Source organism: Hippopotamus amphibius, chromosome 6 (genome assembly GCF_030028045.1).
Source record: "Hippopotamus amphibius kiboko isolate mHipAmp2 chromosome 6, mHipAmp2.hap2, whole genome shotgun sequence".
Classification (NCBI taxonomy): Eukaryota; Metazoa; Chordata; class Mammalia; order Artiodactyla; family Hippopotamidae; genus Hippopotamus; species Hippopotamus amphibius.
In genome coordinates, this window is record NC_080191.1 from 75,077,173 (window position 1) to 75,100,525 (window position 23,353).

At 40.1% G+C, this 23,353-nt stretch overlaps 1 protein-coding gene across 3 annotated transcripts; it reads left to right on the forward strand.

Annotated features, from left to right (window-relative positions):
• The first annotated feature begins 5,256 nt into the window (after window positions 1-5,256).
• Window positions 5,257-5,793, forward strand: LOC130855612 (ADP-ribosylation factor 1-like). Of its 3 annotated transcripts, none has more exons than XM_057739472.1 (2): window positions 5,257-5,604; window positions 5,662-5,793. In XM_057739472.1, exons 1-2 carry the CDS (start codon window positions 5,257-5,259, stop codon window positions 5,791-5,793), a joined length of 480 nt encoding a protein of 159 aa, XP_057595455.1. The 3 variants fall into 3 exon arrangements, with proteins under 3 accessions (XP_057595455.1, XP_057595456.1, XP_057595454.1); XM_057739473.1 differs by having other exon boundaries at window positions 5,257-5,404; window positions 5,507-5,793; XM_057739471.1 differs by having other exon boundaries at window positions 5,257-5,793.
• Window positions 5,794-23,353: the final 17,560 nt, after the last annotated feature.

Genomic DNA, 23,353 nt, shown 5'->3' on the forward strand with positions numbered 1-23,353 from the left:
ATCAACATCTTGGATTTCCCTGGTGGAGCAGTGGTTAAGAATCTACCTGCCAATGCAGGAGACATGGGTTCCATCCCTGGTCCGGGAAGATCCCACATGCTGCAGAGCAGCTAAACCTGTGTGCCACAACTCCTGAGCCCATGTGATGAAACTGCTGAGCCCACACAGCACAACTACTGAAGCCCACGCACGCCTAGAGTCCATGCTCTGCAACAGGAGGAGCCACCACAATAAGAAGCCCACGCACCACAAGGAAGAGTAGACCCTGCTCTCCACAACTAGAGAAAGCCCGCGCACAGCAACGAAGACCCAATGCAGCCAATAGATAAAAATAAAGTTTTTAAAAAATCTTTAGAAAGAGCATGGGGTAAGGGGGGTTATAAAATGTGCTTTTCAGAGAAGTCCCTAGAGTTCTTTTGTCACCTGAAGGACCTAGGCTTTTGTTATCCAATACAGCAATCACTAGCTACATGTGGCTATTTATATTGATATTTAAATTAATTAAATGAATAAAATTAAAAAATAACTTCTGCATTTGTGCTGGCCATAATTCAAGTGTTCAGTAGCCACCTGTGGCTAGTGCCACATATTGGGTAGTACAAACACTGAATATTTCTTATCACAGAATTCTACTAGGCTGCCCTGTTGGTCTGTTGCTATTGTCTTTTTGACAGGAACTCACCCCTTTTTGCTCTGTGATACCCTCAAGAGAGCTTGAGACAGCTAGAGCCTTCAAGAAGTGTCCTGTTTCAGCTGCTGTTTTTTTCCTTTTGTCTCCATCACATTCATCTCATTCCCTCACTGCCATTGTTTTTGATCACTGTCTTTACTCTTTAGCACATTTTCTCCTAAATCCACTCACTTGCCTTTTAATTTCCTGTTGTTGTTGTTTCTCCCTTACCACCCGTTTCTTTGGCCTCATCTTCTCCTATCCTTTTCTTTGATGGAATAGTGAATTTTGCTCTGGAAGGTTTTGCCAGAGAGTGAGAATTCTCTCTTCTAATCAGTAAATGCTACTCGTCTTCATGTCTTTGGCCCCTCTCATCATTTTTATTGGTGTTTCATTCAAATACATCTTAGTGTAAGTGGGCCTGATGCCTGATAGTGGATAAGATGGAGCCACTTAGTCTATCTGGAAAGCACGGTAATCACAGGAAGTTTCCTGTTATTCTCCTAGTATCATCTCTTGGGAGGTGAGTTAGCCTAATAGTTGAGGACTTTGAGGTCAGCCTGCCTGAGTTCAAATTGTGGTGTCATCACCTGTTAGCTATTTGGCCCTGGCCAAATTTCTTAACTTCTATTTCTTCACCAGTGTTTTGTAAATTTTACAACTTCATATTTTGCTGCTTCTTCGACATTCCCACAAACCCGAGCACCCATGTAGGTGACCAGATGTACCAGTGTGGTAAAGTGACAGGTTCCCATCTTGCCTCCCCCAATGGTGACCTATGATGTTCAATGCACTAGTGAAATCCCCTCTTGCCTTTTGCTCATGTACCCTACCCTGAGCCCCCAACTAACCAGAATGTGAAATAACCCCTGTGTAGAGGAAGATTTAATTGTTCATAGTTCTTCAAGGTGAGTATACGTGGCGTGAGAGTCAAGCAATCAGTTTATTTCAACTTGGCATTTGATACCCACAATACACTAAAGAAATGTACCTGGTATTTTGATATGTATAATAGAAATATAAGAAATACCTTCACCTTCAAATGGTAATAGAACACTATGCAAAGGAAAACAACTAAATAATATTGAACATTTTATGTTTAATTGACAAAGTGAATAGTAGAGTATTAAATGATGTAAAAGCTGATTAGTAGAAGACATTAATGAAGTGAGGAATAGTTAGAAGTGTAGTCATGAGAGTTGCTGATGTTTGAGTGTACCTGAAAAATGTGTAGATTTTGATTAGGTGAAAAGAAAAAGAGTAGAATACAGAGGCAAGAATAAGCCAGGGCTGGCCTGGATTGCATGAAAAGTAGAGGGCAGGGTCACAATGAGAAATCATGAAAGATAAGGCTTTTGCATAGCCAGTTAAAAGAGGGTCTTCAATGCCAGATTAATATTTCTTTCTCTGAAACACAAATTCTCAACCAGTCTTTACTCTAGGTGCCTAAGCATGACTCCCTGACAAAGTCATAGAAAAGTTCCAAATGATTCATAACGCCTGTTATAATGCAGATTATAAGTGTCAGGTATCACAGTTCTTTAACAAGTGCTCCTTCTCAAAATTAGTCATCTGGGATAGAGACCTCCTAGAATACACTCCCCTTAGTGGCACCTCAGATACCAGTTAGTTTTACCCAATTTTGCTTTACCCATCTTAACATTTCTCTTATATTCTCATCTTTTTCAGTTATATTTTTCTATTTTTTTCTTATCCAGCTTCCTTTTCACCATATGTCTTCCTTAGCATCTAGAGATGTCCAAGGGCATTTTTAGCTCCAAACTAAAGAAATTCCTTCTCCCTGGTTCATTTATTCACTAAATGTTTATTGAACACCTACTGTGTTCTAAGAAACTAATCTAACTGCTTGGATAGATTAATGAACAAAACAGATAAAATCCCTGACCTCAGAGGGCTTTCATTTTGGTAAGTAGAGAGAGACAATCAAAGTAAACCACAAGAGATACTCATTATTGTCCCGTTTTACAGATAAAGAAACATATTCAGAGAGATAGATGAATTTCCCCAGATTATACAGTTACTGAGTGGTAAAATAAAAACTAAAACCCTTCTTTCTTCAACCACAATACTCACTGTGAAGTAACTGACTATTAAAATGTAGAAATACAACTTTTCAGTTGGCTTTTGGCATCTGAGATGCACATCTTTTTGCTCTCACCAATTCTATTCAGTCTCTATATCCTGATTTTGAAATACTGGAGTTAGTTTGTGTTAAAGGCTTGATGGGAAGTAGCATGAAGATCTCCAGGGTTTGAGCCTATTACTAATCCTTACCCTCTGGAAAATGCACATATTGAGAACAGGTGGTATTTTGATTTCTGATCATGAACTCGTTGCCCACTTAGCTCCACACTTGTCAGTTCCTGGCTATCAGCACCATGGACAGCTGCTCTCTATCCAGACTCATTCAAACAGATTGTACAGAAAATATTGCACACTGTCTTCTGCTTCTCTGCATTTTAAGTATCCTATGGCTATAATGGCAATTATTTAAACATTTTCTATAATTCATCATTCAGAACATTTATCACCTCTATATTCTCAATTAGGAAGCTGCAAATAGTACATAAGAATGTCATTTGAAATTAACATTCCAAAGAGAACATCTCCTGGGGTTTTTGTTGTTGTTGTGTGTATGTGTTAGACAAATAGTAAAATTTACACATTCTAATGGATGTTATGCTATATTTTTATTATTACACTATTTCTGTTCATTGAGCATGATTGCCCTAAAATGAATTACCAAAATATTAAAATTCAAACAAATATTTGGATGTAGACATCAGATGCCAAAGAAACCTCCTGATCTAAGTATACTCTATAAATATGAATGTTCTTAGCATCATTTCACTGGCTGGCAAGATTACAATTTAGGTGACTTCACTGCAGTGAGATTATTAAATAAAGCCATTTCAAAAGGGAGGCCAGCCTCCCAAAGTAGAAAGGGCTGTTTACAAAGAAACTCAGGAAATGAATGTAAGATAATCGGTTTTCTTCATTTTGACTTGATGATGGTTGGGGAATTCTTCATTATTTATAAGTGGAGAAGTAGCCTTTCATGCTGGCATTTTGATAAATGATAAGAATTAGTGGAGAGAACACCTATGAATGCCAAGCAGGAACTTCTATCAGTTACTGCATGGTCATTCATTTCTGGAAGGAATGCTTTCCAAACAATCCATGCTATGGTCTCACATTTGTGATTGGCTGTGGTGTGATTTACACATAGAAGAACTGATGTTTGTAACTTTTAGAATCAGTCACCTAAATGAAGGTACACATGCATATAAATCCTTGCTGAAAGATACGGTAAATAAGCTAGTCAATGCAAAAGAAAGAGAGGAAGGAAGGAAGAAAGGATCTTATCTTCCACTGTGGAGAAACCAGAGTAGCAAAATGAATGAAATCAATTTTCTAATTTCTGCAGTGTCATCTAATTTCATGTGCATTATGTGTACAACAGATGATTTTAAGTACCAATATGTGTCAGGCACTGTTGAGAACAGTGTGAAAGTTGTTATATAACCTGCAAAAGAATTTTTGCAGCCCTGAAATCTATTTTGTTCATGTGCTGGTTTCTTTGATAGAGCAGACAACTGACCATTTCCATGGCTGGTGATGCCCCTGCATACGATCAGCAACTCAGAGAAGGCCTTCAGTCATCCTATAACCTAGAAGGGCAATGTGACCATGAATCAGCTGTGGGACTGGGCACTAGGATGTCATGACTGTGTCTATGCACTTGAGCTTTCCTGCAATTAGTGTCAGTGAGGACTTGTGGCGATAACTGAGAATGGAAATTAAAAGGGATTGAACCTTCAAAGTCCAGAAATGCCATCCGCCGATTCATGGCTCAGCCCTGGGAGGGGGGCAAATATGAACAGGAAAAGTCATTTAGGAAAAGCAAATACCTTTAACTTGGTTTGGAATCGTAGTGCTGTTTCTTCCCAGCTATGACGCCTTGACAGGCCTTAAAACTCCCTGGGGGGTCTCAGTTTCTTCAGCTATACTCATACCTACCTCAATACCTCACTGTGAGGATTACATAAAACTGTTAGTGTGAAAGCACTGTTTAAATTCTAAATCACAATAGAAATATCATGTGAGATAGTTATATGCCTGAGAGATAAGCAGAAAGGCTAAGATATAAATAGGACAATATTTCTTTGCACTTTTTTTTTTACAATGTAAATTTCTCAGTTTTGTTTTATTTATTTGTTTATTTTATAACTTTTGCAAAAACAATACCTTCTTTTGATATAAAATTATAAAATAAAATTAAAAGATGTTTGGAAATCAATAATCCTACTCTTTAGAAACAGCTACTGATAATGCACTTTTTGTTTCATTATAAAATGCGCTGAAAATCTAAGGCCTCCGCTTTCACCGTGGCTTTTATATAAAATGCAAAATGGGTGGAGTTTGGAAATATCAGGTGCAAATCTCCATTAAAAATTTTTGTCTGCCATCTCGTGGGAGCAAAACCAACGCCGGCCTCCGAGCAGCAGCTGCGCCGCGGCCGCCGAGGGTTTCTCTGGCCAGTGTTGCTCCCGCCGGTCAACAGCATGGGGAATATCTTTGCAAACCTCTTCAAGGGCCTTTTTGGCAAAAAAGAAATGCGCCTTCTCATGGTGGGCCTAGATGCTCCGGGAAAGACCACCATCCTGTACAAACTGAAGCTGGGTGAAATCGTGACCACCATTCCCACTCTAGGCTTCAACGTGGAACACAAGAACAACAGCTTCACTGTGTGGGACGTGGGTGGCCAGGACAAGATCCGGCCTCTGTGGTGCCACTACTTCCAGAACACACAAGGTCTCATCTCTGTGGTTGACAGCAATGACAGAGGGCGTGTGAATGAGGCCCGCAAGGAGCTTATGAGGATGCTGGCAGAAGACGAGCTCAGGGACGCCGTCCTGCTCGTGTCTGCTAACACACAGGACCTCCCCAGTGCCGTGAATGCAGCTGAGATCACGGACATGTTGGGTCTACACTCTCTGCGCCACAGGAACGGGTACATTCAGGCCACCTGTGCCACCAGCGGGGACGGGCTCTATGAGGGACTGGACTGGCTGTCCAATCAGCTCCGGAACCAGAAGTGAGCTGTACTCCTCTCTCCCCTCTCCCTCCCTCCTCCTACCCTCGCTTTACTCTCGTGTGGCCAACGTGCCCTTGTGGTGTGAGTGCCAGAAGCTGTCTCCATGGTCGGTCACAGGGTGCTTCACCATGCTGGAAATGTGCAGACGCAGCCTGCAACCGGGTTTTTATTTAACGTAAATAGTTTTTGTTTCCCATGAGGCAGTTTCTGGTACTCCTATGCAGTATTACTCAGCTTTTTTTTATTGTAAAAAGAAAGTCAACCCACTGTTTAGTACTGAGAAGGGATTTTAGGTACACAGGTCATCCTGGAGTCGCTGAGTCAGATGAGCCCAGTGCTTCTCCTCTGGGCTTTAGATCTGTGTTGAGATCCATTTTGATGGTTTTTTTTTAACCCAAACTCAGTGCGTTTTTTTTAAATTAATTAATTAATTAATTTTATTGGCTGTGTTGGGTCTTTTTTTGCTGTGCGCAGGCTTCCTTTAGTTGCGGTGAGTGAGGGCTGCTCTTCGTTGTGGTACGCAGGCTCCTCATTGCCGTGGCTTCTCTTGTTGCGGAGCACGGGCTCTAGGCGCGTGGGCTTCAGTAGTTGCAGCACATGGGCTCAGTAGCTGTGGCTCACGGGCTCTAAAGCGCAGGCTCAACAGTTGTGGCGTACGGGCTTAGTTGCTCTGCGGCAGCGGAACATGGGATCTTTCTGGAGCAGCGATCGAACCCGTGTCCCCTGAATTGGCAGGCGGATTCTTAACCACTGCGCCACCTAGGAAGCCCGAGTGCATTTTTTAAAATAGTTACAAATACAAGATAAGGAGAACACTTGAACACACAGAAGGGAGAAATGTGCCTAGTGTAGGTTCTGCAGTAATGGCCTGAGTCCAGTCCACTGGTGGTCTGTTTCCCGTTGAGAATGTGAAACGGGGCAGAACCAGCCATGATCCATTCTGCATGGTCACAATAGCGTCCCTGTGATTTGCTCTGTCTTGGGTCATCCCACGTCCCATAGTGTTTGTGCTTGTATTTGCGCTAATGGACAACCAGGAGATGGGCTGGAGGCTGCAGCCTCCGTTCTCGGCCCCCTTGGAGGAACCCTGGCCTTTTCTTGGGTCAGCATGGGCACTTTGGTTGGAACGCTCTGATTGGAGCGGGAGCCCTGCAGTCCCTTTGCTTGCCTGCTCTGGGCTCTCTGGGGTCTTGCCAGCCGGAGCGCGGGTGATCATCCTTGAGCTCCAGCCCCTCGGAACCCCAGTCTACGTGTGCTTTCACTCCCTCAGCCTGCAAGGGTCAGATTTGCCATCAAAAATGATAACCTCTACTTTTTTCTTTTGTATTTTGATAAACACTGAAGAAGCTGGAGCTGTTAAACTTTATCTTGGAGAAAACCTCAGAACTGGTTTATTTGGTGTCGAGGAACCTATTACTGCTTTCAATACACAATTACTAATCAAAAAAAAATTTTTTTTGTCAATGCATATAGTGGAGAAAAAAGTAAAGAAATAATAGAATATTCTGCTGAGTCCCTTTCCCTTATTTACTTAGGCTGACAAGTGATTGTGTATAGAAATGTGTGTGTGTATCTGATGTTCATAAGTGTGTGAGTGTGTGTGTGGCGTTACATGTGGGTAAGTGTGTGGGGTGTGTGTAAGTATATATGTGTGTCTGCTGTGTGTGTGGTTTATGTGTTTGCATGGTTGTGATATCTGCGTCTGTGTGTGTGGTATATGTGTGCCTGGTACCTGTGGCATGAGGTTAGCGTGCATGTGTCTTTGTACGTGTGTGGGGAGGTCTTCGTGTAGGTAGTGTGGCCGTGTGTGTGAATGTGTCCGATTTGAGGCTCTGGAATTGACATTTTAATTGAATTCAAATGTTCTCTGGGAACAGAATTTCCATGGGTTCATGTTATTTTTTATTTTGGTGTCACAATTTGAATTCCACTCACTTCCCATCTCCTTGGGCCTCAAGTTGTCTTGGCCTAACAATTGTAAACAGTCAAGCTCTAAATTAAACATGAAGGTTTGACCTTTTTTTTCCCATTCCATAAAGGACATATAAGAGCTAAATACTAAGATTATGTGAATAAAGACTTTCCAAGAAGCAATGATGATTTTATGCATACTTACATATTTTTCCTAAACGTTCCTGAAAAATGTCCTAAACTTTTATCGCCTTCAAAACATAGGAGATAAAAAATTCTTAATTAATGCAAGGGGAAAGACAACCGAGAGAATTTAGCAGACATTTGTTTAAAACGTGTATTTTTAAAATTTCTACAAAATAAACTTTTTTTTTTTTGGCTGGGTTGGGTCTTCGTTGCTGCACATGGGCTTTCTCTGGTGTAGTGAGCGGGGGCTACTCTTTGTTGCGATGCATGGGCGTCTCAATGCGGTGGCTTCTCCTGTGGAGAAGCGTGGGCTCTAGGTGCACAGGCTTCAGTAGTTGCAGCACATGGGCTCAGTAGTTGTGGCTCGAGGCCTCTGGAGTGCAGGCTCAGTAGTTGTGGTGCATGGGCTTAGTTGCTCCATGGCATGTGGGATCGTCTCAAACCAGAGATCAAACCCACGTCCCCTGCAATGGCAGGTAGGTTCTTAACCATTACACCACCAGGGGAGTCCCCCAAATAAACATTAAAATGACATGTAGCTCTAAATTTTCTAGAGGATTGTTTCTTTTTCCATTCTCTTTCTCTGATTTAGTTCCCGGAGTAAATAACTGTTGATAGATAATCTTATAGCATGGAGTACTAAAATGATGTACTTAACACTTCCAGCACTAAAGAAAGAGATTAAAGATATTTCTTGATAGTACCCATTACCTCTTTTCTTTTAAAAGTTGTATTTCTGAAAATTACGTCCTTCAGATTTTAAGTGGCATCCTATTCAGCTCTCATATGACAGTAAGCATCAAATTGAGGTAGAAAGTACAGAGTTAAGTTTTTATTAGAGATTTTTAAAGGGCACCACAGAAAGCAGTCAACGGAAGATATGATTTAGACTGTGCATTTGTTTGAAACATTAGGCAAAGTAAATGGAGCTGTTTTGCTGATTTAGCCATTGCATAGACCAGTGGCTTTACACTTATTATATTTCAGTATCTAAGATCACACACTCTTTGATAACATTGTACCAGTCACCGATGTAATATTTCCAAAATTCCTGTAGCCTCATGAAAGGTCAGAAAATTGTCCTCAAAATAGACCAGTGAAATTATTCCTAGCCTAGGATTTCCTTTCAGTTATTGCAATATATATACACAAGTTAATACCCTTTCATTAGTAAATCAGATATTTTCTATGTGGAGTTGTCAAGAAAAGACCAAAAGATCATATCCCTTTGTCCTAATGCATTGCTGATTGCCTGCTTATTGTGTGTGTGTGTGTGCGCGCGCGCGCATGTGTGAATGCATGCTTGTTCTATTATTTCACCTTTATTCTTTACTCTATTTTCAACTATTACTATTGCCAAAAATGTCTTGAGGTCCAAACTCATTTCCCAAAATAAAAATATTTTCTATATCTTTTGATAAACAGATTGATAACTTCTATAAACTCAATAAGTACATTTTCTTCCTGTATTTAAACACTGTTAAAGGGTTAGAACAATGCAATAGGGCTTAACAATCTATGGTGTGGACACTAAGGCTAACATTCTGGCTGCTGAATGGCAAAAGCATTAGCAAGTCCCATCAACAGGACAAAATGTTCATTACTTACGCCTGGTGGGCATAGATAAAGAATGCATGTCATTAAAAAAAGCTAAGCCGGGACTTCCTAGGTGGAGCATTGGTTAAGAATCCTCCTGCCAATGCAGGGGCACGGGTTTGATCCCTGCTCCAGGGAGATCCCACATGCTGTGCCACAACTATTGAGCCTGTGTGCCGCAACTACTGAAGCCCACATGCCTAGAGCCTGTGCTCTGCAACAAGAGAAGCCACTGCAATGAGGAGCCCGTGCACCAAAATAAAGAGTAGCCCCTTGCTCGCCACAACTAGAGAAACCCCGTGTGCAGCAACGAAGACTCAATCCAGCCAATAAATTAATTAATTTAAAAAAGCTAAGTTTCCATTTTCTTCATACTGGGCAGTCTAGGGGATACATTTTCCCAATTTCCTTCCCTGTGTCCCCCATCACTGCTCTTCAATTTTTTTCTTCAAAATAAAAATCCAATGACAAATATTCACAAAACTGATGGGAAGTGGTAAATGAAGGTGGTTTCAAATCCCAAGGCACAAGTGTAGTGATGACACTGGTTGCTGAACATATTTTACTCAAGTCTTTTGTTTACATCTACAAATTTTATCATTTCCACGTGTTCATACTAAGAGATGCTTCTTTGATATATTTAATGCCTGAGGCTCGCGAGTGTTTAGAAGATTACAGTGCGATCACCGGTTGATTGTCAAGAACAACCAATTCTTTCTCTCCCCACCCTCTGATAGTTTCCCCTAAATGTGCACACACATAATTTTTCCCTAAAGGATCCACATGGTGAAGACAGACAAGCTACCAACTAAATCCATTTTCTTGTCTTCTTGGGCTCACAGATTGACTGTACTTCTCAGCCTCCCATACAGCTAAATAACGTTATATGACTACATTCTGGCCAAAGTCATGTGGGGAGAATTGATGCCACCCACACCAGGCATGACCCATAAATACCTTTAACAGGATCCTCCACTCTCTCTTTTCCCCCAATTGCTAGCTGTATATTGATCCCAGGTCCATCTAGGAATCCATGTGTTGAAAATGATAGAACATATGTCAATCAGCCTGGGTCTCTGAATAGCTGTGTGGAGCATAGATTCTTTTCCACCACAGATTAGACTTTGTGTAAGCAAGAAATAATTGTCGACTGTGTTAAGCCACTGAGATGCCAGGGTTGACTGCTATAGCAGCTAATATGATCTTAACCCATACAGCAGACAAGACTCAAATGAAACTAATAAATGGTTTGCCTAGTGTTTAGTACACAGAAGATGCTTAATACATTAAAGTTCCTATTATTATATAAATATTGGAAAATATTATTTGACCTATCTTGATTGCAGAAGCCTCTGTAAGATTGTAACCTACTGTAATAGTAGGAGACAGAGGCATGTAGCCACACGGGGTTCTGCTTTGCTGTCATTCATGGAGGTTGCAGAATCTATTATAAACAAAAGTGGAAAATAAATACTAATGGGTATAGTCAGGGTTAACATCCAGCCCCTTTATGGTGCCCTTCATATAGTAAGATACTAATAATTTCTTTTTCATTGCACTGATGAAAGTCATCATAAACACCACCATCGTGCCCCTCATTCTCCTGCCATTAGGTTGTGATGTGGTAACTTCTACAACAGACGATTCAGAGGCCTGAACAGCTATGGCGAACCTAGGAGCTTAATTAAAAGCAAGGGCTTCAAATACAGAAATATAATGTTATATTAGTAGCAGAAAACAGTTGTTATGGTTGACATTTAAATCATACCTGAGTATAATGCCCCAAGACACAAAAGAGTACATAAAGTCGTAATTGAGAAAATGTCAAAATTCATAGCTTACTTTCACTTGGGAGAGGCATTTTGTCAAAAAACTGAAATACTTCTTAGAGGTTTTGTTGTGTTAGATCTCTCATCTAAATCCACACAAAGTGAACCTCAGTATTAGTTTCCTTTCTTTACAACGTATTACGTTGGAAACATACAGCAGCCATTGTTGTCTTAATGCATCATCACTGCATGTTCAAACAGTGGTATTAGACAATAGCCTTTTTGAACAGAAGTCTTGAATGCATTGACCTGTTAGATGGGAGAATTATTTTTGACAAACCAAGATTTTTCACTTAAAATAACGAAGCAATTAGCCAACGAACTCTGCAATTAGGCTATTGTTTACCATTCCTTGGCATAAAATTTACTCCCCAAAGGGAAATAATATACTATTGTTTGAATTTGCTACTATGAACATGTTATTACTTTTTTGTAGTGTAAATTTTTTATTGATAGATAACACATATAGAAAAGTGTACAAATCATAAATATGCAACTTGAATTTTGCAAAGCCAATCCACCAAAATAACCAGTACTCAGATTGAAAATAGGACATTATCATCATCCTAGAAGCTTGTACCTCCTTCCAGTCACTAACCCCTTTGTCCCAAGGGGTCCCAACTACCCTGATCTCCCAAACTGATAATGCTTTTGTTTCTTTTTGAACTTTATGTAACTGGCATTATATAGTAGTTTCAATATATATTAGCTGTTTACCAAAGTGGTTGTACCTAATTATACTCCTATCAGCTGGGCATGGGAGTTCCAGTTGCTCCCATCCTTACCAAGACTTGATAGTGTTCATATATTATTTTATAATAATAACAATAATAATGATGGTTAACAATTATAAAACCATCTCAATTTGGAGGGAAAATATGAGACAGACCATTTACAAGAAAATATACTAAAAATCATACTCAAGACCCCAACTATTTTATTTGAATTTAAAAAAATTATTATGAATATGCTTATACATACAGAAAATTAGAGAAAATCACCTATATTTGATAATAGTTAATATTTTACCAGAATGCTTCAACTTTTTTGCTGAAATATTAAAGTAAATTACAGGGATTGGGACATTTCAACCTAAACATTTTAGTATACATCTGTAAAAAGCAAGAAAAATTTCCTACAGAATTGCAATTCTGTGATGACATCTAACAAAATCCACAATTCCCTTATAACAGCCAATATCTCTATTCAAATTTCCCCTTCTTATCCAAAATATATCTTTGATAGTTGATTTATTAAACAAAGATTTACTCAAGGATCACATGTTCCATTTGGTTGTTATGTTTCTGAAGTCCCTTCATCTGAGTCCATGCCCCACCCCACTTTTTTAATGACAATTGATTTGTTGAGTCAACAAGGCCAGTTGTCCTGTAAGATATCCCACCTGCTGGATTTACCTGTTTCCTCACAGTCTTACTTAACTTGTTCTATCCTGCAGATTCTTGTAAACTGCAAGTTAGATCAAGAACACTTCACGGAGATCTTCACATCCCATCATCTAGCATCTCACCATTAGAGATGCTAAGACTGATCACTGGGTTAGGAAGATGACCGCCAGATCTTTTCACTGTAAAATTACACATTTATCCTTCCAATCTTCAGTTAATCTCAAGAATGACTCTGATTATTTTTATATTAACAAAAAAATATTATTTTTAAGGAATATGAAGATATAAGATGTGCCCTGGCAAAATTGTCAGCAGCTTATCTACAGCATATGTTTCCCTGACTTTTGTTTCTTTGACCCTTCTTTTTCTTCTTCCCCAACACCTCCTATGCTCCCTCCTTCCTTCTTAGGTGTGTAGTGGTGCTAGACAGAAGATGACAACTGGGTAGGAAAGGTATACCAAAAGAACCCTGGCTTTAGACGCCTAAATACAACCTCCACAGGTTGGAAAAAGGATAGGAACATGCTTTTGCATTTGTTGCCTGTGCAGTGGCCTTCATTCTCAAGATGTTTTACAAACATGAGTTATTGGAGCAACCACTTTCCCCACATCACGATGTTCTCTAAAAACAATTTATTTTACAAATATGGAATAAGCTGTTAACTATTAAAAACGATAATTATTATTAATGCCATAAGAATACCACCATCTGATGGGACCAATAATATATAAGACATAAGAGCATAAGGAGGGTTGGGTTGGGTTTTTTATGATAGTGTTTCCATAGTTTGGAAGAAGCCATAATAAGAAGGCAAGATTCTGATTCCACCAGTACACATGAGCTGCACAACTACTCACTGAACATTTGTCTTTTCAGTGCACTGTGTCAATTCTTGATGTTGTTTTATTGTCCCATGAGGCATATTACTGGGTCTCAAGGGTGGAAAAATGCTAGAAGAATATTAAGCCCAGAACATGAATGACAGACATTCACCATGTGCTGAGCAGCCTGGAAATTATTGTTTAATATTAATTTATTAGATGATTGCTGAGCCAAAGGGACATAATGTCCATTATGTAAATGTTCAGTCATGGACACTGTGCCCCAACCCTTATTAACTTCAAGCTGAATATCGAATGGTATGCATCCAGAACTAAACATGTTCAAATCGACAAGTATTGTTATGAAAAAGCAAGGCCACTCAGTAAGGAGTACATGATGTCCTACAAATGAGAGAGGGTTTTTTCTTGAACAATATTAAAGGCTCAAGCCAGAAAAAAGTGGGCACTGAAGGAAAAAGCAAATAATGTGGTGAAAAAGAAAGAGCATTTCATTGCTATATACTAGTTCACATTTTCTCCTGCCTCTCTCTATGTGAGCAAATGTTCTAAAGGTGCAATGAAATCCCATGTGCAGAGGGCTTGCAATTATACTCTGCAAGTCTTTCAAGGGTTTAGAAAAGAAATCGTCCTCTTTGTAATGTTATGCATGACAGTGGGTGACTTGAATAATTCACTGGTTTATCTGCTTACCTTAGCATTTACGAAAATGAATCTGTGACTCTTTGATGCGATTTTTGTGAAGGCTTGAGTTTTATACAGTTGACCTGACAACGTTTTATATATAGTTGCCCACAGAGAACAAAGAGATTTTTCTATTTTATGAGTGGCTCTGAGGGAGTTCCTGTCACACAGAATTGCCTGCATTAGTTCAAGACCTGTACATCCTTTAAATGACCAGTGTGGGAAGAACTTTCTCCCCCCGTTTCCCATACCAAGGCTTATCTTTCATTTCAGGCTCTCGTTCAGTGTTCAGCATGGAACAGATATCCGTGAAATGATTCCTGAATGAATACATGAGAAAATGCATTGTTGTATCATGTCAATTCTAGAGTGTGTGTTCGGGGCAGCTCTTGAAGTTTAGATGGCAAGAATGGAAACAATCTGGCCAGTTTAATAATTTTGTGAGCAATTTTCAATTTAGTCCTTCAGAGGATGTTTTTCAGTGGTAGTGGGGGCAATGTATATGTGTGGCGTGCCCTAGGGGAACTGTCTTTATAATTTCTTTATAATTATGTTCTTTTGCTCCCAGAAGGAACCACGGCATACCTGTGAATCACATGGGCAACGTATATTTTCAGAAAACATGTAGCGACATGGGACCTAGCAGGAAAGAACAGACATGAGAATTTTTATCAGTGGAGAAGCTGATTAGCAGACCTGGCAGCTAGATGCGTGACTTTGCCATGCATTTTCTGGGGAAGAGACTCCTATTCCTGAAATACAGTCCTGGGGACCTTCTGCTTTGTCCCTTGAAGACAGCTGACTTCTTTTAGTCTGCAAACTCTTGCGGCACCATATCTTACCTCCTGGAGAAGATTCTTTCTCGTGGCTTTCGGCTAGATCTCTCCAGGACTTGGCTGCCTACTTCTGGTTTTGCTGACAGCCATTCGAATCATCTGTCCCAGTCCACAGCAGCCCTTTCGGTCCCAGCCAGCTCTCAACTTTCCAGATGATAAACTGGCCAGAATGGTAGATAATGACCATTTGGGCAGGAAGCTACATTGTTACTACCTACTTTGTTTGGGGTGTAATTCCTACCTGCTCTGCATAAACTGCAGCATCCCATTAACCCTTCTCCACCTCACCATGTTCCCTGGCCCCTGACATCCACTGCCAGGCTTGCCATTGCTTGGTTAGTGACATGCCAGGGGCGCCACAGTGAAAGGTGTGCTTACCTCTTCAGGCCCATTGGATCCTACCAGTCACTCAGCATAAAGAGGTGTTGAATTACGAGTTAGGTCTATCCTCCATTTGTTGGATGTGATTATAATAAAACCCACTACTTTATGGAGACCAACCTTCCAAAAGCAGCCAGGAGAAGAGTGGAGAATGTGACTACAAAGAGCCTCTGAACACTCCAAAATAAACAATGAATTCAAGAACCAAAGACTTAAATATTATAAAAATGCTGTATAGTAAAAGGGAAATCTCTTGACCAGTGGCTAATGTCTCTACAAGTGAATCTTTTGGTGTGAGCCCAAAAATAAGAAGCAGTAGATAGGAGAGAAGTTGGCAGGGGGAGAAAATGGAAATAAATCAATGGATCTTAGCAGTAAAGGAGGGAGTGGTCGATTAGAAGTGGTGATGGTGGCCGTGAGAAGGGACCTTTTGACCATTGGAAGAAAGAGAGCTAATGGGCGGAGAGAGCATGGGGCCACTCAGGCTGAAACTTGGAAGTGTTTGAGAGGAGGGCTGGGACAATTTGTTAATCACATGGAAAAAGCTGAAAATATACCTCTACTTCACAGTATATAGAAAATAAATTCCACATGGATTAAGGACTTCAAAGTGAAAGCCAAAACTTTAAAACTTTTAGAAGAAAACATAGGATACAATTTTATGACTTCAGGGCAGGGAAAGATTTCTTAAACAAGTGATAAAAAATGTACAACTCTTACAGGAAAAGATTGATATTTAACTCCATTAAAATTAAGAATTTCTTTTCTTCGAAAGAAACCAAAAGGGAGTGGAAAGATAAAGCACCAACCAGAAGAAAGTGTTTACAACACATATAAATAAAGGTGTTATTCAAAAGGTTTAACAAGTATAACATAGGCATCACCAGTTAGAATCCATACATACCACAGAGGACTAGTACCCAGAGTGTAGAAAGAAATCATCAATAAATAAATAAGTACATATATAATATATGTATATATATTATACATACAAGTAGCAAAGTGGGCAAAAGATCTAAACAGGCATTTCACAGGAGGTGGAACACAAAACACCAAAATAACATATGAAAATCCAGCTAACCTCATTAGTAATCATAAAAACAAATAACTCACACTAAAATCCCACTTCTCAGCCTCCAGATGCAAAAAAATTAAAAAGTTCAGTCAACTGCAGTGCTCGCACATGTGTGAAGTAATAGTAATGCTCTTTTGTGTTGATCGAAAGGTAAACTAGTCCAATCACTTTGGAAAATAGCTTGGCATCACCAAGAACATTTGGACATGCACAGCATTTCCACTCAGGTACGAACCTGGTAAAATTCTTGCCCATGTGTACTGGGGTACTTGTACAAAACTATCCTTTAAAGCATTGATTGTAATAGAAAAACGGAAGCAATTCAAATGTCCATTGGTATTAAAGTGGGTAAATTGTGGTATTATATATTTGCACAGTGGAAGCTCTACATAAAACAGCAGAATTGAATGACCTATAGCTACATGAAGGAGTCTCAACAACACATCACTGAATGAAAAAGTAAGTTATTACAGAATATATACATCCATTCCATTTCTAGAAAACCAAAAGCAACAAAAACCAAATAATAACTGTATAGGGAGATGTGCAAAAAACAACAAAATGAATTAGGTCAAGAAACACAATAGGGTTAGTGCCTAACTCTGGGGACAGCAGGGTAGGGAAGGAGGTAGTGAGATCTGGGAGGGGCACCCATAAATTGGGTGGGGAGACAGAGTGTTTTATTATTATTATTCAAATATACATATGTATATTCAGATATACATATATATGTACTTTAGAATGTTCACATTATTCATTTATTTTTTATTTACTTATTTAATTAATTTACTTATTTGCTGCACTGGGTCTTTGTTGCTGCGCTCAGGCTTTCTCTAGTTGTAGTGAGTGGGGGCTACTCTTTATTGCAGTGCACGGGCTTCTCATTGTGGGGGCTTCTCTTGTTGCGGAGCACAGGCTCTAGGTGCGTGGGCTTCAGTAGTTGTGGCACATGGGCTCAATAGTTGTGGCTTGCGATCTCTAGAGCTCAGGCTCAGTAGTTGTGGCACACGGGCTTAGTTTGCTTCGCGGCATGTGGGATCTTCCCGGAGCAGGGATCCAACCTGTGTCCCCTGCATTGGCGGGGGGATTTTTAACCACTGCACCACCTGGGAAGCCCAAATGTTCACATTTAGAATTGTTCGCATTTTAAAAATAAAATAAAGCAAAACAAAAAATAGAAGGGTGGTTGTAGTAAAGTGGATGCAATATAAACTATTAGCCAATAAGTGCATCAGCATAAAATGCATTAAAAAAATCAGAACACTAACTACCTGTGAGGAGGGAGAGTGGGAGAATTGTGGGAGAATAATAGAATGGGGGTAGGTACATAATGGACTTTGCCTGTATGTTTAAGATTTTATTTCTTCAATAAACTCTGCAGGAAATATGGGGAAATGTTATGATTTTTAAATACAGATGTGTGACTAAATTGATGCTTGCTATATTATTTTTTGCACATTTGTGTTTTAGTAAAAAAAAGAAGCATTCCATTAAATAAAAGCCAAAGTGTTGATGTTTCGGTGCCGAGACCAGCTCGGCGACTCGAGGTGAGTGACGGGTGCCGCAAGCTTGAAGAAGACACAGACACAGACTGAAGAGAAAAGTGGGACCGGGGGGCTCAAGACCTCTCGGATCAAGAGCCTTGCTGATTAATCCCACGTTGCTTTTATTGAGTTCTCGGCATAGTCTAAGGGTCTGACACTCCCAGGTTAATCCCATAAACAATCAAAGGCCTCACATGACTGGGGGCAATGATCTTTGTTTGCCTCCTGGGTCCTGATTTGAGCTGGGTGTGGAGAGCAAAGCAGCCCTGGGGGAAGGAGACCTCTCTCAGAAGGATTAAGGGTCTGTGCCCCACCCGTGTTGGCCCCTCTGTGACTGTGCCTGTCTTAGGTTGTTCCTCCTCTGAGGAATCTTACCCGTCTTTGGCTAACCAGCCATCCTCCAGGGCCAAACACGGTGATATAAGGAAGGCTCTATGCACCACCCCTGTTGGCCCCTCTGCGGCTGTGCCTGTCTTAGGTTGTTCCTCCTCTGAGGAATCTTACCCGTCTTTGGCTAACCAGCCATCCCTCAGGACCAAACAGGGTGATATTAGTCTCCATGCCCCGCACCCTCAGCTCCTCCACTGCTCAAGCAGGACATTCTGAATCCCATCGCTCGGCCCACATACTTCAACATTTTCAATGTTTCAAAAAGGTTCCAGAATGTCTTCCCACATCTCCCCCTTTTTGTTTTCATAGGAGAAGATAAGCCTGTAGGAGAAGATAAGCCTATTCGAGTTATTTTTCTGTCAATCCTTGGAGCGTTCCTCCTGTGCACCTGAGAACTTAAACATAGGATAATTAAAAGACAACAAAAAACAAATGTACAAAGTTTATCTCCGGAGATTCTATATCCCATTCAAGATGGCGTTTCTTTGGAACGCTCATGATATGGCTTAATTCTCCGAGATGGAATCCACACAGGTTCCAGGCCTTGTCCTGGTGACACACAAGCAAACCCTCTTCCCCATGTGATTAACCTTCCTGATGACCAGATATTAGTCAATGGGTCCTGCCACCATATCAGCGGCTGTGCATCATTAAAATGAGTCACATTCTTAGACGAGGCTTGAAAATGCCTCTCAGCTGCTGTATCTGTAGCCTGTGCAGATACATTCAAAAAATTAATAGTAAATAAGGCTTTATTTAAAATTGTTTGTTGCCCTTGGGTGATTCCCCCTTTTTGTTTTTGGAGCATGTTTTTAAGTAGTTGGTTTGCTCTTTCAACTATTGCTTGTCCCTGGGGGTTGTAAGGAAGTCCTGTAGAATGTGATATAGACCACATATCAAGAAATTGTTGAAATGCTTTACTAATATAAGCAGGGCCATTATCTGTTTTAATGGCTTGTGGCAACCCCATGACTGCGAAGCATGCATATAAATGCTTTTGCACATGCTTTGCAGTTTCACCAGATTGGGCAGTAGCCCATATAAATTGAGAAAATGTATCAATGGTTACATGCACATAGGAGAGCTTACCAAAGGATGAGATGTGAGTAACATCCATTTGCCATAAAGAATTAGGGCGCAAGCCCCGTGGGTTTACACCAGGTTCAGATTGCTGAGGATTATTAATAATTTGGCATGATGGACACGTTCTTAATATATCTTTGGCTTGATTCCATGTAATATCAAACTTCATTTTTAAGCCTTTAGCATTTACATGAGTTAATTGGTGGAAATGTTGAGCTTCATCCAATACGGGTGCAACAAGTCTATCAGCAGCTCTGTTACCTGTTGCCAGAGGCCCAGGCAAAGTAGTATGGGCCCGAATATGGGTAATATAAAAAGGAGCGTTTCTAGAATGGACAACTCGTTGAAGTAATAGAAAAAGATCATAAAGAGGCTGTGGAATAGACTGCTTGATAGTAGCAGTTTCTATCATATTAGTGGCTTGAACCACATAGGCAGAATCAGATAAAATATTAACGGCCTGAGGTATGTCTTGCAAAGCACAGATAACTGCATATAATTCTGCTTGCTGAGCTGAAAAGTGAGGGACAGGGATTTGTCGTGTTTTAAATCCCGTATATCCCGCTCGGCCCTTACTAGAGCCATCAGTAAAAATTATAGAAGCATCTGGTATAGGATCAGATTTTGTTATTCGAGGTAGAATCCATTGAGTTCTCTTAAGAAACTGCAAAATGGGATTTTTCGGATAGTGATTATCAATTTTTCCAATATAATCAGCAAAGGCAATCTGCCAACTTACACAATTTTGGAAACAAGCCTGAATTTCTTTAGTAGTTAAATTAATAATTATATGTGAAGGGTCAGTTCCAATTAAATGCTTACTTCGAGTTCTTCCCTTCAGAACCAACTGAGTTAATAATTCTAAATAAGGTGACAAGGATTTTACCATAGTATTTGCTAAAAACAACCATTCCACAATTCCTTCATTTTGCATTAATATCCCCGTAGGTGAATGAAGAGAAGGTAATATAATTAATTGCAATGGCTGATTAACAGTTACTCTCTGTAATTGAGAGGAATGAATTTTATTTTCTACAAGTTTTAGTTCCTCTAAAGCAGCTGATGTTAAAGTTCTTGGACTATTTAATTTTGAATCTCCTTTTAACAAAGCAAATAGGTTAGACAATGCATAGGTGGGGATCCCTATGCATGGGCGAAGCCAATTAATATCTCCTAGGAGTTTTTGCAAATCATTAAGAGTTTGGATTTGATCTGACCTCAGTTCCACCTTTTGTGGTCTAATAGTTGTTCTATCAACTATTGTGCCCAAATATTGATATGGGCTATGCATTTGTACCTTTTCTGGAGCTATTTTAAGTCCTGCTCTATCAAGGCAAAGCTGCATGCTAATATACACAGAAGTAAGCAAATCTTGATTAGGAGCAGCACACAAGATATCATCCATGTAATGGATAAGATAACAATTAGGAAATTCTAGTCGTACTGGTTCAAGGGCTTTAGCAACAAAATTCTGGCAAATAGTAGGGCTATTCAACATGCCTTGAGGTAACACCTTCCATTGAAACCTTTTTCGAGGTTCTTTATTATTTAGTGCAGGCACAGAAAAAGCAAATTTTTCTTTATCTTTGGGATGTAATGGAATGGTGAAAAAGCAGTCTTTCAGATCAATAACTATTAAAGGCCAATTAGCAGGGATCATATTAGGTGATGGGAGGCCTGGTTGTAAGGCCCCCATTGGTTGTATAACTGCATTGACTGCTCTGAGATCTGTTAATAAACTCCATTTACCAGTTTTTTTCTTTATTGGAAATACTGGAGAGTTCCATGGGCTAAAAGATTCTTCAATATGCCCTTTTTCTAATTGTTCAGTCACTAACTCTGTTAGGGCTTCTAACTTTTCTATGGTTAAAGGCCACTGCTCAACCCATACAGGTGTATCAGTTTTCCAGGTCAATGGGATTGGTGCTGGGGGAAGCAGTAAGCTTTTGCGAACAGTGGCCACTAGTGAAAAGACTGATATCCAAGACCTTCTTTATTTGCATTACCTTCAGCTGGAATGGGAAATAGTTTCCCTTGATGATATTTACCAAAACCTAACCCTGGCTGATATCCTTGATTTATTAGCATTTCTTGACTTTGCATACTATAAGTATCTATCGTTGGAATGTGGATTCAGCCTTCCATTGTTGCAATAAATCCCTTCCCCATAAATTAATGGGAAGGTCTGCTATATAGGGTTGTAAGTGGGCTGGCTGCCCATCTGGGCCAATACAAGGCAATATTTTAGCACTTTGCTGCAAGCCATGAGCTCTACCTAAACCTACCATTGTAATGTCTGCAGGACAAGTAGGCCAGCGAGAAGGCCAATGATTACTGCTTATAATTGAAACATCAGCACCTGTGTCTATTAATCCTCTAAAAGCTTTTCCATTTATAGTTACTGAGCACGTCGGGCGTGTTTCTAAAATTTTTTCAGAGAGGAAAACTCCAGCCTCTCCTGTGCTTCCAAAGCCTTTCGTTCTCCTTACTTTTGTACTATTGCCAATCTTGTAATATGGCAGAATAAGCAACTGTGCTATTCTATCACCTGGATGGGCTTTCCATGGAACCAAAGTTGATATCATCACTTTAATTTCTCCAGCATAATCATTATCAATTACTCCAGTATGAATTCTAATTCCTTTTGATGTTAAACCAGACCTTCCTAGTATTAAGCCAACGGTTTCTTTTGGCAAAGGTCCAGTAATTCCTGTCCTGACCAATGTTGGAGTTTCTCCAGGCAGTATAATAATAGATTCTGCACAAGGAAGGTCTAAGGCTGCGCTGCCTGCTGTGGCTGGTGATAATTCCATGACACTGCAGAGTATTGGGCCACTTCTGTCTGTTTCTAGATCTGATAGGCTCCCTTTGGTTGCGGGGCTAGGAGTGAACCCCGTTGTTAGTTTCCCGACAAAGGGGTTCCATCCTTATGGAAGTTAGATTTACACTGGCTTGACCAGTGAAGTCCTTTTCCACATCTTGGACAAAGTCCAGGTTGTTTTTGCCCTTTGATTACATTATCTTGAAAATTAACAGCCCTTCTATCCATTCTCTTCCTACATTCTTTCTTTGTATGTCCTTGTTTACCACAGTTAAAGCATTTCCCTGGAAATTGGTTATTTATTTTCAGTCCAGCCATAGCTTGTGCCATCATTGTTGCTTTAAAGCTCTCAGTTCCCACTCCCTGACACACTCTAATATAATCATTTAATGTTCCCTTTCCTTTCATAGGTCCAATGGCCTTCTTACAATCTGTATTCGCATTTTCAAAGGCCAATAATTGCAAAATAGTATCAGCAGCCTCAGCATTAGTGATCTGCCGCTTGATAGTCTCCTGTAATCTGGCAATAAATTCAGTATAGGGCTCTTTTGCCCCCTGCATGATCTTTTGAAAAGAGACAGGAGCTTGCCCTTTAGCTTCTATTTTCTCCCAGGCTCTTAAACAACAACGTCTCACCTGTTCTATGGCCTGATCTTCCATCAGAATCTGGTCTTGAACTCTGCCCCAATTTCCACTACCTATCAATTGATCCAAGGAGATAGGAATCTGCCTTGCTCGATTGTGGTTTGCCATAGTTTCAGCATGATCACACCACCAGGTTTTGAATTGTAAAAATTCTCCCGGGGCTAGTACTGCACGAGCCAACGTTGCCCAATCAGCTGGAATCAAACGAGAGCCTTCGGCTACTCCCTGTATGATACCTATGGTGAATGGAGAATTTACTCCATAATTTTGTACTGATTGTTTCAATTCTTTCAATATTTTGAAGGGTATCGGCTCATGTACTGCCTCATAAATTCCA

What these genes read in the sequence shown, in the direction of transcription:
- LOC130855612 (XM_057739471.1), top strand. Translation starts at nt 5,257, where the DNA reads ATGGGGAATATCTTTGCAAACCTCTTCAAGGGCCTTTTTGGCAAAAAA.